Below are 13,514 nucleotides of genomic sequence, written 5' to 3'. Positions count from 1 at the left end.
TACCACAGCCTGAGTAAAATTTCACATTGAAAACCACTGATTAGGCTGGGCGTGGTGGTTCACACCTGTAATCCTAGCACTCTGGGAGGCTCAGGCAGGTGGATTGCTTGAGCTCATTGGTTTTAGACCAGCCTGAGCAAAAGAGACTTATCTCTACCAATAGCTGTGAGCTGTGAGGCCATAGCACTCTACCAAGGCCAACAAAGTCAAACTCTGGTCTCCAAAAAAATGTAAGAAAATAACTGATTAATAAAAGCATAGTTACCACGATGAACCAAAATTTAATCATTAAAATGAATTGTATAGCCCAATTCCTGTCTGAATTTTGAGTGGGCACATGCAGTATAGAAATCCTTTAGGAGTCACACCATGATATTATTAAGACCACCTTCTAGCTCCCAATCTACTTCTCTGCCAGGGGAAATGATAGGAATTACCAACAATACCTTCCATAGAATTAGAGTCTTAGACTTTTTTTTCCTCTTTTTTCTCCTTTCCTTTCCCTTTTACTTTATCTTTTCCCTTTTCTCCCTTCCCCCTTTCCCTTTCCTTTTCCTTCTACAGGCAGGGTCTCTTGCTCTTACTGGTCTCAAACTCCTGAGTTCAAGCAGTTCACCTGTCTGGTCTCCTAGACTGCCAGGATGACAGACATGAGCCACTGTGCCAAGCCTGGAATTTTTTTAGCAAGGATAATCAGGATCCTTTCTGCTCTGCCAATCTGCTCAATTTCACAATCCATTTTGTAGGTGATATGTATCTCAGTGCCCCGTGCTTTCATAGTCAAAATACCACCCGTTATTCAGTTTGACTCTTAAGTGCATTCTAACGGATTGTTCTCTTTCATTTTCCAAAGTGAGTTCACCCATGGATGAGGTGCTAGCTTCCTTGAAGCGTGGTAGTTTTCATCTAAAAAAGGTTGAACAGCGAACTCTGCCTCCTTTTCCTGATGAAGATGATAGTAATAATATCTTGGCACAAATAAGAAAAGGGGTAAAATTGAAGAAGGTACAGAAGGAGGTGCTGAGAGAATCATTCACACTTCTGCCCGATACAGACCCTCTCACACGCAGCATCCATGAAGCTCTAAGAAGAATCAAAGAAGCATCTCCCGAGTCAGAGGATGAAGAGGAGGCTTTGCCTTGTACGGACTGGGAGAACTAAAAAGTAAATGGCCTTTCTGTTTTTTTAGTAGTCTTTAGCAATACAGCTTTTTTATTGGATGATGGGCCTGGCATTTCTATTGAGTCTGATGCTTAATTATTATGCGGTTCAATTCTGCTTTATTTTACATACAGTCACAGAAGCTATTAATACATAGCTCAGTTTTAGCTTGAACATTGTGATCTTTAGGTAGAAACTTAAGTTAATGGTTTCTGGAAACTGACAATTAACTTTTTCAGGACTATTGCTATGTAAATGCTGTGTTTTTAATATTCTTCTCATTAAAAATTTTTGCCTTGGGCCGGGCAGGTTGGCTCACACCAGTAATCCTAGCACTCTGGATGGCCAAGGCGGGTAGATTCCCTGAGCCCATGGGTTTGAGACCAGCTCGAGCAAGAGCGCGATCCCCGTCTCCGAAAAATAGCTGGGCTTGTGGCAATTGCCTGTAGCCCCAGCTCTGGGAGGTTGAGCCCAAGAGTTTGAGGTTGCTGTGAGCTGTGACACCACAACACTCTACCAAGGGCAACAAGGTGATACACTGTCTCAAAAAAAAAAAAAAAAAAAAAAAAATTTTTTTTTCTGCCATACAGCTATATTCTAAGAAAAGTAAAGGTCTTACTATTGCCTTAAAAAACAGAAAACAGAAAGGCTTCTGTAGTCCCAGCTGCTCAGGAGGCTGAGGCAGGAAGATTGCTTGAGCCCAAAAGTTCAAGTCCAATTGGGCAGTACAGTGAAGACCTGTGTCTCTAAAATAAATGAATGAATACATACATACATATATTTTTAATAGGCCAATTATGAAAAAAATAGAAAGGCTTTTCTAAATATTTCATGACAAACTGTTAATGCATATTGATTCCCACGCAGGCCTTCCTCCCACCCCCCACCACCCCATCTCTGTCGCCTTGGATAGAGTGCTGTGACATCATCATAGCTCAGCGCAACTTCAAACTTCTGGGCTCAAGCAATCCTCATGCCTCAGCCTCCCGAGTATCTAGAGTTATAGGTGCTTGCCATAACACCCGTCTAATCTTCCTATTTTTAGTAGAGACGGATGGCCTCTTACTCTTACTTGGGTTGGTTTCTAACTCCTAAACTCAAGCAGTTCATCTGTTTCAGCCTCCCAGAGTGCTGGGATTAAAGCATGAGCCACTTTGGCCAGTCTTAACATCTTATTGTTTGTGCACAGAGGAGTTTCCTCAGTTCAGTGTGAAAAAATTGTTGTTTAATTATTTAACTTTCTAAATCCTTAAAACTACTTAGACCTATCCCAGTTACTATATTATCTAGGTAAGCGGTTCTCAACCTTTCATTGTTACCCCTTTGTAACAATGAAAATACATCCTGCGTATCAGATATTTACATTACGATTCATAACAGAAGCAAAATTACAGTTAATGAAGAGGCAACGAAAAGAATTTTATTGTTGGGGGTCACCACAACATGAGGAACTGTATTAAAGGGTCACGGCCTTAGGAGACATTAGGAAGGTTGTGAACCACTGGTCTAGGTAAATTTGCAGCTGCTATTAATATATAAAAATTGTATATGTATCTTACCAAGTACCCTGTTCATATTAATATTCTCTTCAGTTACACATGTGGCATTCGTCAAAGGTAATAGTTGTCATCCAATGCATTTTAATCAATTATAGAGTGATGTGGCTCAAATGGAAGTATTATATATAGAGTCAGGAAAAATAACACTGCTATAAATTAAATAGTATATATAGAATTGGTCATTACTGTAACTGAAATGTAATTTATGCAAAATGTGTAAATATGCAAACATGTTATATTATTAGGTTCTCTTGCAATATATTTCTGTGGGCTTCACACAGATACTAATAGTCCTGGAGAGACTCAGCACAGTAATAAAGACATTATTTATTTAAAAATTTAGCACAATGTTCCTTTCTTGTTTTTTTTTTTTTTTGAGACAGAGTCTCACTTTGTTGACCTTGGTAGAGTGCTGTGGTGTCACAGCTCACAGCAACCTCAAACTCTTGGGCTTAAGCAATTCTCTTGCCTCAGCCTCCCAAGTAGCTGGGACTATAGGTGCCCACCACAATGCCTGTCTATTTTTTTGTAACAGTTGCTTAGCTGGCCCCTGTCCAGGTTCAAACCCCCACAACCCTTGGTGTATGTGGCTGGGGCTGTAACCACTGTGCTGGGCACTGAGCCAGCACAATGTTTCTTAAATATGCTTAAGAATTAGTCTGGGGAGCTTATTACAATGCAGATTCCTGCCCTTCATTGAAGGATTCTGAGGAGATCTGATGTACATGCAGCCATACATCTGGATTTTGAAGCCTTATTAAAAGAATCTCAATCTGTGTCACTTTTAAAATATTGATTACATATTGAAAGATACTATTTTGGCTTTTTCAGATAACATATTACTAAAAGCAGTTTTATCCTACATTGAGCATGGGACCATCAAGAAAATGTCCCTGTAGTGGCTCCACCCTGCCTCTCCCCAGCAGCATTTGCACCAATCAGCAGGTTAAACAGGATGAAAAATTGTATTTCTTGATATGTGGCAGTTAAGTTTAACATAATTCGGCTAACATTCAATGATACCATTGTTCTGCCTTTTTCTTGTTATCTGTGGAAGCTCTACTTACAGTCAGTTTATGACTTACTGTTTTTGGATCCCAAAATAATTTCACACCATTTTTTGCTTGTAAGCGTGTCCACTGTGCTGTGTAGGGGAATGTAAATACATCATCGTCTCTACTCAGTGTGTGACTGTCTGGGAGACTGAGATATGTCTGACCAGGAATCTTTCCCACTGTATTTGTAGACTGCCTCCCACAGTGCAGTTCTTGCTGCCTCCTTGAGTTGTCTCCTTCTGCTGCAGCTGTCAGCTTGTGCCTGTAACCACCGTCTTTGCACAGATTGGTTAATTCCACCGCTCAGCCTTCACATGAATGTGTGTTTAGCTCTTCTCATCGCAGCTGGCCTACGTTGGCCCAGTCACAGCACACTAGCCAGCCCGACTCTGTCTCCTGCCAGCCCACCAGATCCTAGCTGATGATAGACACTGCAATCAGCGTTCTGTATATGCAAGTGGCTAGGATACTTTTATAGCTTCAAGCCGCTAATTTATCATCAGTATCAGATGCTAGTAATGTAGCACAGAATGTGGAGTGCTTTGAAAATTACTCGAAACTTTATGGGGGCTGTAGGACACATGGCTGCTACGTGTGGTACAGTGTTGAGAGAGAAGCAGCCACACACTCCCAGATACAAAATGTATGATCTTGCTTTATCTGCAGGATTGCCCTTAAAAAACAAACCAGAACATACCAGAAACAAACCACAGACTAGTACCGACTGATCACACAGTGATAAAGGAGCTGTATATTACTGCTTTGTGACTTTGGAGAATAATTTTCAAAGACTCTGACTGTGTAGAAAATCTCTCTGCAACTAACTGAAAATCTGTACTATAATTTGTATTAGCTACTAATAAAGGGTTTCTTTCTTACAGATTTTAATTCATTAGTATACTTACATTTTGTTTTAAAAGTTAATTTCTGGGTGGCGCCTATGGCTCAGTCGGTAGGGCGCCGGCCCCATATACCGAGGGTGGCGGGTTCAAACCCAGCCCCGGCTGAACTGCAACCAAAAAATAGCCGGGTGTTGTGGCGGGCGTCTGTAGTCCCAGTTACTCAGGAGGCTGAGGCAAGAGAATCGCTTAAGCCCAGGAGTGGGAGGTTGCTGTTAGCTGTGTGTGGCCACGGCACTCTACCGAGGGCCATAAAGTGAGACTCTGTCTCTACAAAAAAATAATAATAATAAATAAATAAAAGTTAATTTCTTAAAACTTCTTAAAAATAGGGCGGCGCCTGTGGCTCATTCGGTAAGGCAGCGGCCCCATATACCGAGGGTGGCGGGTTCAAACCCGGCCCCTGCTGAACTGCAACCAAAAAATAGCCGGGCCTTGTGGCGGGCGCCTGTAGTCCCAGCTACTCAGGAGGCTGAGGCAAGAGAATCGCTTAAGCCCAGGAGTTGGAGGTTGCTGTGAGCTGTGTGAGGCCACGGCACTCTACCGAGGGCCATAAAGTGAGACTTTGTCTCTACAAAAAAAAAAAAAAAAAAAACTTCTTAAAAATAAAAAAAGGTATAGTTCCTCTGTCCTGCCTTGGTTTCTCTCTAACTCTTCTCAGATAGCCATAGTTGATAACGACACTATCAACTATGTCCTCGCAGGGCCAGGTGCGCAGGGGCTCACGGCTGTAATCCTAGCAACAGCACTCCAAGAGGCCGAGGCAGAAGGATACCTTGAGCTCAAAAGTTTGAGACCAACTTGAGTAAGAATAAAACCCTATCTCTATTAAACAAAGAAAAATTAGGCGGGCATTGTGGTGGGTGCCTCTGTAGCCCCACGTTCTCTAGAGCTGAGGCAGGAAGATTGCTTCAATCCAGGAGTTTGAAGTTGTGGCGAGGTAGGCTGATGCCAGGGCACTCAAGCCTGGGGCAACAGAATGAGACTGTGTCTCAAAAGAAAAAAGAAAAAAATGTGTCCTTCAAGGAAACTTTTAAACATGAAATGGTGTGTAATTATATAGGCTTTTTTTTTAGAGACAGAGTCTCACTTTGTCACCCTGGGTAGAGTGCCATGGCGTCACAGCTCACTTTCAAACTTTCTAACTTGTTTCCTGTGAGATCCTTCTTAAACTTATTAATTTACTATGTAACATCATGATTCAGTAGAAATGTAATGTGAACCATATAGTAATTTTTTTAAAAAATTCTTTTTTTGAGACAGTCTCACTTTGTAACCCTCATTAGAGTGCCTTGGCATCGCTGCTCACAGCAACCTGAAACTCTTGGGCTCAAGATGCTCTCTTGCCTCAGCCTCTTGAGTAGCTGGGAGTATAGGCGCCTGCTGCAAAACTTGGCTATTTTTAGGATTATAAGCATGAACCACTGTACCCTTAATTTACTTTTTTATTTTATTTTTTTTGCAGTTTTTAGTCAGGGCTGGGTTTGAACCCACCACCTCCGGTATATGAGGCCAGTGCCCTTCTCCTTGAGCCACAGGTGCCATCCTGTACCCTTAATTTAAAAATTTTTAATAGTCATATTAAAAGTAAAAAGGAACATGTAAGATTGATTTTAGTAATATTTATTGATACAATGTAGCCAAAATTGTACCTTTCAACATGTAATGAACATTTTTTTTTTTTAAAGACAGAGTCTCACTTTATGGCCCTCGGTAGAGTGCCGTGGCCTCACACAGCTCACAGCAACCTCCAACTCCTGGGCTTCAGCGATTCTCTTGCCTCAGCCTCCCGAGTAGCTGGGACTACAGGCGCCCACCACAACGCCCGGCTATTTTTTGGTTGCAGTTTGGCCGGGGCCGGGTTTGAACCCGTCACCCTCGGTATATGGGGCTGGCGCCCTACCGACTGAGCCACAGGCGCCGCCCAACATGTAATGAACATTAAAAAAGAAAATAAATTTCTTTTCGTTTTTTGAGGGAGTAGGGGTATTAAGTCTTCAAAATTCAGTGTGTATTTTACACTTAGTAGTAGCATATCTCTGTTCAAATGTTAAGTATTCAATGGTTAAAGAGAAATATCCTATAAAACAGTAAAATTGTCTTATGGAAAATATATTATTTCAGATTTTTTATTTAAGTCAAAATAAATACTCAGTTTTGTAGTCATAGTAGCCATATTACAAGTACTCAATGACCACTTTAGGTACAGTATTAGAAAATATAGCACTATTATAATAGAGTAAGTTGAGACTTTATGTAAACTAGGTGCCTGTCAGCTTTTGTCTGACAAGTGTGTCTTCGACATATATGCTCCAGTGCCATGGTAAGGCCACAGATTTCAAACACATTTGAATTTTTAAAAGTTCTAGTAAAATATCTCCTTAAACTTAAAAGATCGATATTTGGCTCCACGCCTGTGGCTCAAGCGGCTAAGGCACCAGCCACATACACCTGAGCTGGCAGGTTCAAATCCAGCCCAGGCTGCCAAACAACAATGATGGCTGCAACCAAAAAATAGCTGGGCATTGTGGCAGGTGCCTGTAGTCCCAGCTACTTGGGAGGCTGAGGCAGGAGAATCGCTTGCACCCAGGAGTTGGAGGTTGCTGTGAGCTGTGATGCCACGGTACTCTACCCAGGGCAACAGCTTGAGGTTCTGTCTCCCAGAAAAAATAAAATAAAAAAATATATATTTATCCTATACCCTAAATGTCAATATAACAAAAACATTTTATTTAATTTTAAAGGTACCATTTACTAGTTCATTATTGTCACTTCATGATGCAAATATTTCCGGTGGAATTTACTTTTTCTTAGTACACAATTTTGATGTAAAGTATTAGAATAAAAAGAACAAAAATGAAAATCTACAAACCTTTTGACTATGATCAAAATACTTATTCAAATTATTTTTTTCTTTTTATGGCATTAGGAATACAAACATATCATTTAGAAGGAAAATATGCCCTATATACAATATTGTGTGCGCGTCCATTTATAAGAAAAGAACATGAGTATTCATCCTGGATATTGCAAAGGGTGTGAGGGGACGTACTTACACAGTACCTTTAAAAGGTCATTTTTTTTTTTTTTTTTTTAAATAACACTGTATTATTTCTTTGTGAACAGGGAACCGAAAGAAGGAAAAAACCTACAGTTGAAGATTTGTTCTGATTCTCCTGGAAAACAGCAGCTTAAGCACCTGGTTCCACAGTTGGATTACATGAGATCCAAAGTGTATTGGCTCAGTGGTGTGAAAAAAAGAGGCACAATTGGCAAGTTATCACTTCCCAGTCATTCCATTGGTTGGTGGCTAACATGAGTTTGAGATGCACAGTGCTGACTGCAGTGAAGAAAAAGACCTTCTGGAGATTTCTGGTGGGGTTTTAATGTACCTTTTCTTCCCATCTACCCGTTTACATCCTCATAGTGGCCAGTTAAGCTAGGAAGAACACTGGGTTGACAGAGATTTACTGTGAGCTGTTTGGGGACTGCTTTGAGAGCCATCTTTCAGTGTGCTGAAAGTTATCTGAAAATACAGAGCTTCTTCCATAACAGCTGTATAAATAGTGTGACACTCTGAAAAAGTTTATTATGATAGCTGTATGTCAGGAATTGAAATCAGATGGAAATGCACTTAAAAATCTCCACATTGCTTATCTCCAAAGGAATTTTCATAAAGATAATCAACATCTGAGAAGCTACACAACTATGGAGATAAATCTATTGATCTCTTCACCACAACATGATAGATTTAAAACAGCATATTTTTAGAGGGCCATAGTCTTACACTTTGTAAAGTTTTGAAGTAAAAATTTCCATGCTTTTACATTGCTTTTCATAATTCTGAATTTATAATAGTTTGTTTTATGTGCATCCTTCTTTATGAGAAGCAATACTTTGTAATTTGATATTTCAAATTATTTTTATTTTTGTTTCAACTATTGCTTGATTACTATGATTCACATGACTTTCCTGTTGAGAATCAAAAATCTTAACTCTTTTTATCAATCACCATTTTAATTTTTTATTTTCATGCTCTCTGGTGAAAAGCATGTGCTTGATAAAGCAGAATATTCTCCTGGCTTCAAAAGCTTTGAGAATTTTGAGAGCGAACCCTTGTTACTGTCACTAATATTTTAAACTTACATGTAGCTCTAGGTGCTGATATAGTTGCTATGATTGAGTCCTTGAGTAAGGCTGTAAGGATTTTCAGCAAGGATTATTGCAGGCCTGAATGAAGATATGTTGGACCCAATTTATCATACTCTGTAATCTTGGCCTTTATATGGAGGGAGTTAAGGACTGAAATACTAAAAAGAAATTTATATCTTATAAGGCAGTTCTCTGGCATAAACCCAGAAAATAGTACTGTGGCAAAAGCCTTGCAATGTGTACGAGTTGGTATTCCTGAAGAAAAAGGGACATGCTCACACCCTGGTCATTTAAAAACGTTACTTACTTTAAAACAATTACAGAGAAATTCTTCTGCCAGTAGGTTGTATCAAACAAAATCTTTTGTTTAAATGTTGGCAGTAGGTTTATTGATGAGACTAGGAGCATCTGTGTAGTATTTTCATAATACGTTGGTTTTAGTCCCAGCACTATTCCCACATCTTGTTTGCAAAGATTAGAAATACAGATTGAATATAGAAACTTCACCCCAAAACAGGGCAGGGAAGGTGTTGGTGGATCCTATATTAATGTATTAAAGCATGTTTTTGCTAACCCAAAGAGAGAGTGGCTAGATTGTTAATGTATTTGATAACTTTTAAAGCAAATTTTCAAACCCTTCCAAAAATCATGTATCAATTTTATTCCATCCAATTTTTATGTGACCATGTGTCCACATTTTATATATCCATTTTTTTGGATCCTATTCATAACAAGTTTTTTTCATTTATTCAAATTTAGAAAAATACAGAAAGATACAGTGTTAAATTAACAAAAAGCACTGCAACCTTCATACGTTGAGAGGGAATTGCCACCCATTTGGTGTTACAGCTGGAATTCCATTATAAAATAGGCTCACTTACCCACAGGTCCTATAGTCTGTCTTCCTGCACCAAGTTGTGATGGAAGGCGTACAGAACTCTATTTACCCTTGCAGCGATGCCTGCGTAACTGAGCCCAGCATATTACAACTCCACAAACGTTACCTCACATGTGAAGATGAGGCTAAAAAGCAGAGTCCTGGTGGCAGCCAGCTGTGCTCATTCTCTGATAAATAATTTCTCAACAAACTTATTTCCCTGCCTCAAGGTCCAGTTTCCTACTTGCATAAAATTACAAATTATTACAGGCCACAAACCATCGGAGTTCTTCAGATACTAAAATTTCAAAGAACTAGGATCTGCTTGTTCAATAAAATTACCAGTTGAACCTCCATGATAATTTTAAAGCATTTTCAGAACCCTACAAAAATTATGTATGCATATTAAATTTCCTATTTTCTTTGCCCCCAGTAAAATGAAGATCTTTGGCCTTAATATCAAATTTGTTACTTTAGTTATTATGGTATAAATATTTCTCCTCTAATGCAACCAAAATTAGGTATATATAACCACCGTAGCATTTATTTAAAAAGATATTCTTAATGATTAAAATCCTACTTGTCTGTAGTGTAGCAGTATAAAGAAATGCCTGGCTTATGAGGGCTTTTACAAAATGAACAATTATTTGGCTTAGTTTTATTAGGTTGATTGAGTTTGCAGCATAAAACAATCATTCCTTAGCTTTTCATTGGAGAACTGAAATATTTCTATAAAATACATTTTTTTTTTTTTTTGTAGAGACAGAGTCTCACTTTATCGCCCTCGGTAGAGTGCTGTAGCGTCACACAGCTCACAGCAATCTCCAAATCCTTGGGCTTAGGCGATTCTCTTGACTCAGCCTCCCAAGTAGCTGGGACTACAGGCACCCGCCACAACGCCCGGCTATATAAAATAACATTTCTAAGGAAACTCTTACAAGAGGGAACATGGACTTATAACTTGGAACCACAGGAAGTTTAAGCACTTTCACTTACTCTGTATAATGGTGGTGGTGGTAGGGTGGGGGTAATCCTGTTTCTGCAAGGATGAACTATGTAGCAACATTTGGTAACATATGACATGGCAACATTGTGCCATGCAATGTGTCTAGTTGTAAAGTATACTTTGGACATTGTAGACACTAAGATTAAAACTCTAAAATCAGAGGAACAAAAACTAATGGACAGAATCAAATTTGGAATGGGACCAGTGCACAATTACACAGTTTAATTTTATACATTCCCTAACACTCCATTTTTAAATTACATTCACTGAGTGTGTTTGTAAAATCTTATGCTAATGCTTTTAGTCAAAGGAAAGCTTTGGGGTTTTTTAGCTTTATTATTGAAGTGTTATGAACATAACAGATAACAACATGAAAAGTACTACTTGGGTCCTTAAAGGCCCTATCAGGGAGTTGAAACGTCATACTTTACCAGGTTACTTGTACAAAAAAGAATTTTTTAAAAAGGGACAGCTGTAAATCATTTCTAAGCTATTACAGCCACGTTAAGATACAACCATTTGGTAATGAAAGCAGAAACCTGGAAAGTTTTGCCTAATTCTTGCACTGAATATAAATGATAATATAAAGTTAAATGTGCATTTTAAACAGATTTTATTTCCCATTTACTGCTTAGCATAGAAAAAGAGCTATGCTTGGTGTTAGAGGATTGCCAGCAAGAATTACTTCAGATGGAGGGTGGGGTATGAGGTTGGAAGCACCTTACTGTTGGAGTATGTTGCATTTAGTGCTACTAAACGATTCAGTAGTTATTTCTGAACTTTGCTGCAAAGTGCGCGTTAGTTAAAGCACATTAAGAAGAGTCTCTGCATAATTGCTTTGTAAAATAAAGCAATGGTATTTTTTATCCTATAAATAAAGTGTAATTTAAAAGTTTTTCCTACAAAATGAGTTTATATTGCTGCCTAAACTATCATGTAAACAGAGGTTTTTTAAAAGTGGGAGGGAGTCTAGATCTGTGTGTCTGTATGTATGTGTATGTTTTAAATGTTTGCCCATTGAGCTATTTTGAAGATCTGTTTATCTAAAATTTTCTATGTTTTGCCCATAGTAATGTACAACTTGGCATTTGTGTAATTTGCTTGATTGAATTCTAAATTTATAATGTTTCTCCCGATCTGTAAACACATTATGCCACCATAAGGTGCACGTATAGAAAATATCTCTGAGGTTGACTTGTTAAATATTTTATAAATCTCAAAGCAGTCATTTGTTTCAAGGGTTAGGAGAAAGGGTTTTTTGGTGTAATTCAAGTACAAGTAAAGGTGGCTCCATTTGGATAGTTGTTAGTGCATCTGAGAGAGCCCGAAAGGGTTTAGATGAAAGCAAAAGGTATGGATGTTGGTTGCAGAGTTCGGTTTCAATGAGGGAAATTTTTTTTTTCTTCTTGCATGTTCTATTGTTAATTATCAAAGGGTGTAACAAGTTATTCCACCTTTTTCAGTACTAATTATATTGGTTTTAAGAAGTGTCCCTAATCACAAGGTGGTCCTTTCCCTAGTTTGTGAACCAGAAGGGTAGATGATGCGGCCCATCCATATCCAGTGACTTCTGGCTTCAGCTGGCGGAGTCGCCTCTGTCACTGAATTTCTCATCATAGCTTATGTCTTGCCATGTGTGAAACCATTATTGTGTAGTTTATGGAAAATGGAAGGCTACCGAGCATTTTGCATGAATAATGTCCATTAGGGCTAAGGGGACTGACCTGTTTGTTTTTTAGTAGCCTTTCTGGGTGAATGAAAATTTTAATGGAAAACTGATTCACCATTTATAGCTCTGTGCAATATTATAAAGGTAGAAGCAAAACACTAGCACATCGTGCTTGGCTTGTGAGGATGGCTTTACCACCATTACGTTAAACGGAAGCGTGTGCACCGTGTATTGTAAATGTCAGCTCTTGCAATTTACAATACTTAAATATGCTCAATTAACATTCTAAAGTATTAAAAGTACAAAGAAAAAACTAAGCAAACATTTATAGCAATACTATGAAATCTCCAATAATTGTTTTTGACTGTTGCCTTTTGCTCTTTAGTGCAACTTCTCTGCGTTATAATTATCATACGCTTTGTATCTCATGTTTTTTACACTATGACTTCAGAGATAAGTACTTGTACACCAAGTATTGCAATCACCTTTCTCTTATTGTACATGCAGTGTAACAACATACAGTTTTGGTGCTTAACAATATTCCTCTTTTTCTTTAATAAAGGATATTTATTTGAATTAACTTGATTTTTTTTCTTGTTTCAAGTAGAAGAGGCACAGCAAGTTGTGCATTTGTTATAACGTGTTTCAGACCCGGAGAACAGGATCCAGAGACTGTCTACTTTGTACTTCTGCCTGAGTACTACTTGTTATGGCATATTTTGATTCCATCTTTACTTGTGTTTAATATACTTGTTTGTGCTGTTTGTGTAAATATCTACAGTTTGGAAATGTTGACTTCCAAAATGGGAATGTCTTTTTTTTTTTTTTTTTTTTTTTTTGCGACAGACTCTCACTCTTTCACCCTGGGTAGAGTGTCATGGTGTCATAGTTCATAGAAACCTCAAACTATCTCTTGGGGCTCGGAGCCCATAGCTCAGCAGTTAGGGGGCTGGCCACATACACCGAGGCTGGTGGGTTAGAATCTGGCCTGGGCCTGCTAAAAACAATAACTACTACAATAAAAAAAAATAGCTGGGCGTTGTGGTGGTTGCCTGTAGTCCCAGGTACTTGGGACACTGAGGCAAGAGAATCTCTCTTTTTTTTTTTTTTTTGAGACAGAGTCTCCCTCAGTAGAG

The 13,514-nt window shown here is 38.7% G+C and overlaps 1 protein-coding gene across 1 annotated transcript in view; it reads left to right on the top strand.

The window, feature by feature from the left end:
* JMY (junction mediating and regulatory protein, p53 cofactor) overlaps nt 1–12,958 on the top strand; it is a 111,786-nt gene extending 98,828 nt beyond the window's left edge. Inside the window, exons 10-11 of the mRNA XM_053587692.1 lie at nt 854–1,164; nt 7,801–12,958. Of these exons, the coding sequence (XP_053443667.1) occupies nt 854–1,161 (308 nt within the window). The 3' untranslated portion in view covers nt 1,162–1,164; nt 7,801–12,958. The remainder of the gene's footprint in view (nt 1–853; nt 1,165–7,800) is intronic.
* Nucleotides 12,959–13,514: the final 556 nt, after the last annotated feature.

This window comes from Nycticebus coucang, chromosome 1, assembly GCF_027406575.1.
Source record: "Nycticebus coucang isolate mNycCou1 chromosome 1, mNycCou1.pri, whole genome shotgun sequence".
In the NCBI taxonomy this organism is placed as follows: Eukaryota; Metazoa; Chordata; class Mammalia; order Primates; family Lorisidae; genus Nycticebus; species Nycticebus coucang.
This window is presented reverse-complemented; position numbering and strand designations above follow the sequence as displayed.